At 47.5% G+C, this 3,150-nt stretch overlaps 1 protein-coding gene across 1 annotated transcript in view; it reads right to left on the bottom strand.

Annotated features, from left to right (window-relative positions):
- Window positions 1-2,047: 2,047 nt before the first annotated feature.
- The window catches only part of NIPSNAP1 (nipsnap homolog 1), a gene marked incomplete in the record, with an annotated part of 54,523 nt that continues 53,420 nt past the window's right edge, over window positions 2,048-3,150 (bottom strand). The window contains 1 exon segment of the mRNA XM_077461225.1: window positions 2,048-3,150. Coding sequence (XP_077317351.1) covers window position 3,150 — 1 coding nt within the window.

Below are 3,150 nucleotides of genomic sequence, written 5' to 3'. Positions count from 1 at the left end.
TTATCATAGTATCCCAATTTAGCATAGTCCTTATAAATCGTGACCCCCGGTAACATTTTTTTTAATAATGTCATCCAGCAAAGCTCCAACTAGCCTCTCACGGGCAAATCCGCCAGTACTTTTTTATATGCCTGGTCCGCAGACCAGCATTTCAGCCAGATCAGGCGCCGTAGCACCACAGCCGATACTGATGCTCTAGAGGGCAGGGGGACCGTATCACAGACATACTTAAGGACATGCACTAACTGATCTGCCAGTTCTACGCAGACCGCGGAAGACTGTTGCTTCTCCAATTCACAGTGCAACAATTTAGCCCATTCAGTAAGCATCTGAGACACCAAGGCCGTGGCTAGCACAGGTGGTATTGCTGATCCCACCACCATAAACATGGACCGGGCCACTGCCTTGGCCCTCCTGGCAGCAGGGTCCTTGAAGGCAGGAGTCCCTTCTACCGGGATCGTGGTTACTTTATTTAACCTGGAAACTGGGGGGGGGTCAACGACCAGGGCTGATGCCCATTTTTTCAGGAAGCTCTCCTCAAAGGGGTAACGCACCACCATTCTTCTTGGGACTGAAAAGGCCCGTTGCGGGCTTCTCCATTCCTTGGCGATTAACTTATCAAAATTAGTAAAATACGGAAACACCTTAGGCGTGCGGGCCAGTTTGCGGGACCCAAAAGGGACTACCACCTTAGGAGAGGTTCTTGCTGCATCCTGTATCTTCAGGGTATCCCACACCGCAGTGATAAGTGCTCCTACTAGCGCTTTTTCCTGTGCTAACCCGGACAGAGAGCCATTCTCACTGTCCGAACGGTCCTGGTCCGCATCCTCTGACACGTCAGAACAGGGGTGCCAGTCACAGCGGGACCAGAGTGAATCAGAGCTCTCCCTAGAAGATGGGGGGGGTCAGGGGGCATCTTTAGCCCCCTTGCGCCCGCACGCCACTTCCACGCTTGCAACAAAGGCCTCCAGGACCACCGACAAAGCGCAAATAGGCACTGCATTTTTTGCAGGTGAGCCGGTTGCAATAGCAGGGATGTCTGAGGAAGAAGCGCCAGCTTCTGAGGCCATGCTGACACTCACTCGCTTGCCACAACTTAGGGACTTAAGGCAAGGTACACAAATCCCACCCTCCTAGCTGCTCACAGACTGAGGGGCCTCTCCGCAGGACTCACCACCCTGACCAAGTGCTGCCGCTGACCGCTCTGCCCCGTCTCAGTCACATAGTGCTCAGAGTGAAAAACATGCTGTTCTGGAGGTACACAGACCCAGGACTAGAGGTAAAAACGCGCTGAGGCTACAAGAAAATGGCCACTGGCCATCCTAGCAAAAATCATAAGGAAAATGGCCACCGGACATTCTATAAAAGGCTGACAGCACATACAATACATAAGACTACAGGAACATGGCGGTGGCCTCTTCTCATGCAAAAATAGCCCAAGCACCTCACAGAGAAGAAAAAAAAAAAAAAAAAAAAAAAAACTAAAAGCCAGCGTAGCCCCCCACCAAAGCCCGGAGCCCCCCCGGGGGACTCCCGGCCAGGTACATACACCGCACCTCATGCCCAGTCACACAGCGGGTCCAGCAGGGGGAGGAGGGAATGAGGGATAGGGAGAAAGGAAAGAGTGTGAGTGAGTGCTACCCATTTTGCAAACCTGAATAGGCCAAGCAAGGTTTGCTTTAACCTGTCAAATGGCAACTCAACATATAGGATATCAAATTTTTACAGGATTTGCGCTGAAGAACTGACTGACCTAAACAAAGTTTTTATTTTCTTGCCCAAGTTATTCTCTAATGTAACAGTAACCTATATACGCTGGAAGCTAAAACATTTTTTAGGTTGACTGATGTTTCAGAAAATTATTTAAAAGGAGGAGATCTCAGCAATGGTAAAATTGTAGGCTATAAGATGGGATGTTATTATATACACTGCAACAGTAAGCTACATTATAACATACGCAGCAGGGTTTTATTTTTTTTACAACCTACATTTTCTAGAGAGCATATCAACTGATTAAGAAAACAAGAGCAGAAACTTACAGGACAAATTGTGCTTATTTCAGCGTTTATTATATGGTTTACTTTAGCAGCTTCTGATAATCATGTTTTAAAGCAGTGGTTCTCAACCTTCTAGTGCTGCGACCCCTTGATAAAATTTCCCAAGTTGTGGGGACCCATAACCGTAAAATAATTTTCATAGTGTAGGTTGTCAGCACCCAAGGTAAGACAAGTAGTTTGCACCCCTAATCCACAGACATTTAGCATTCCCTGGGTCCATTCCAGTCGTACCATACCAAAACCCCTTATGGTACATTTTAGCATACACCACTTTTAAAGTTCTCCTTTCTTTCCCTTTTAATCTCTCTATCCTAATTTCTTGTTTTGTTTCCCCATCCCTCTCTCTAGCTGTCTTGCTCTTTAAATTTTTCTTTCTTCCCCTTCCATGTATTCTCTATTTTTATTCCTTCTATTACTCCTTGGTGGGGGGGGGGGGGGGGGTTTAGGATGAGTGGCAATGCTGGGGGGAGTTCTGATCATCCAACTTAGGTGATCTTGATCAAGGTCACCTGCTGATCTGAGAACTGTAGTGGGGACTTTTAATGGCAACTATAATCGCAGTTAGCATTACTCGCTGTGTCTCGAAGCATGCCAAAATCAGGAGATGGTGTCTCCACCAGCCCCTCCCACCTCACCAGTCAGCTAGTTTCTGCCTCCCAGCCATGCCGTGAACTGAATGGGTGGCTGCAAAGAGGCAGAGTGGGCTAACACGGGCTCCAGGAACAACCCACCTGGGCAGCCGCAAAAAGGCTGGGAGAGCGGTGCAAGCTTCAGGAACAACCCAGGATTCGGTGACCCCTGGCAAATCATTCAAACCCCCGGGTTGAGAACCACTATTTTGAAGACTCCGTGTTAACTGAAAACACCCTCAAAAATCTAGTACTGATACTGGAAATCAGGATGTAAAAGACATAGAACTGCTCTGAAATACAAGCTCTTCAGTCATTTCTGTCTGGCTAAGTTCCAGCCAAACAGAGATTAGCACTTTATTGCAGCCAGAAATCTTCAATATGGAAATGGAGGTGCACAGTCCCTTTACAATTCAAAGTACAGGAATCACTATGAAGTTATTTGGTCAGGTGGAGGAAGAGAT

The sequence above is a fragment of the Lithobates pipiens genome, unplaced genomic scaffold, assembly GCF_037356315.1.
Source record: "Lithobates pipiens isolate NorthernLeopardFrog02 unplaced genomic scaffold, aLitPip1_a1.2 Scaffold_3, whole genome shotgun sequence".
Classification (NCBI taxonomy): Eukaryota; Metazoa; Chordata; class Amphibia; order Anura; family Ranidae; genus Lithobates; species Lithobates pipiens.
The sequence above is the reverse complement of the archived record's forward strand: the minus strand, read 5'-3'. Positions and strand labels throughout refer to the sequence as shown.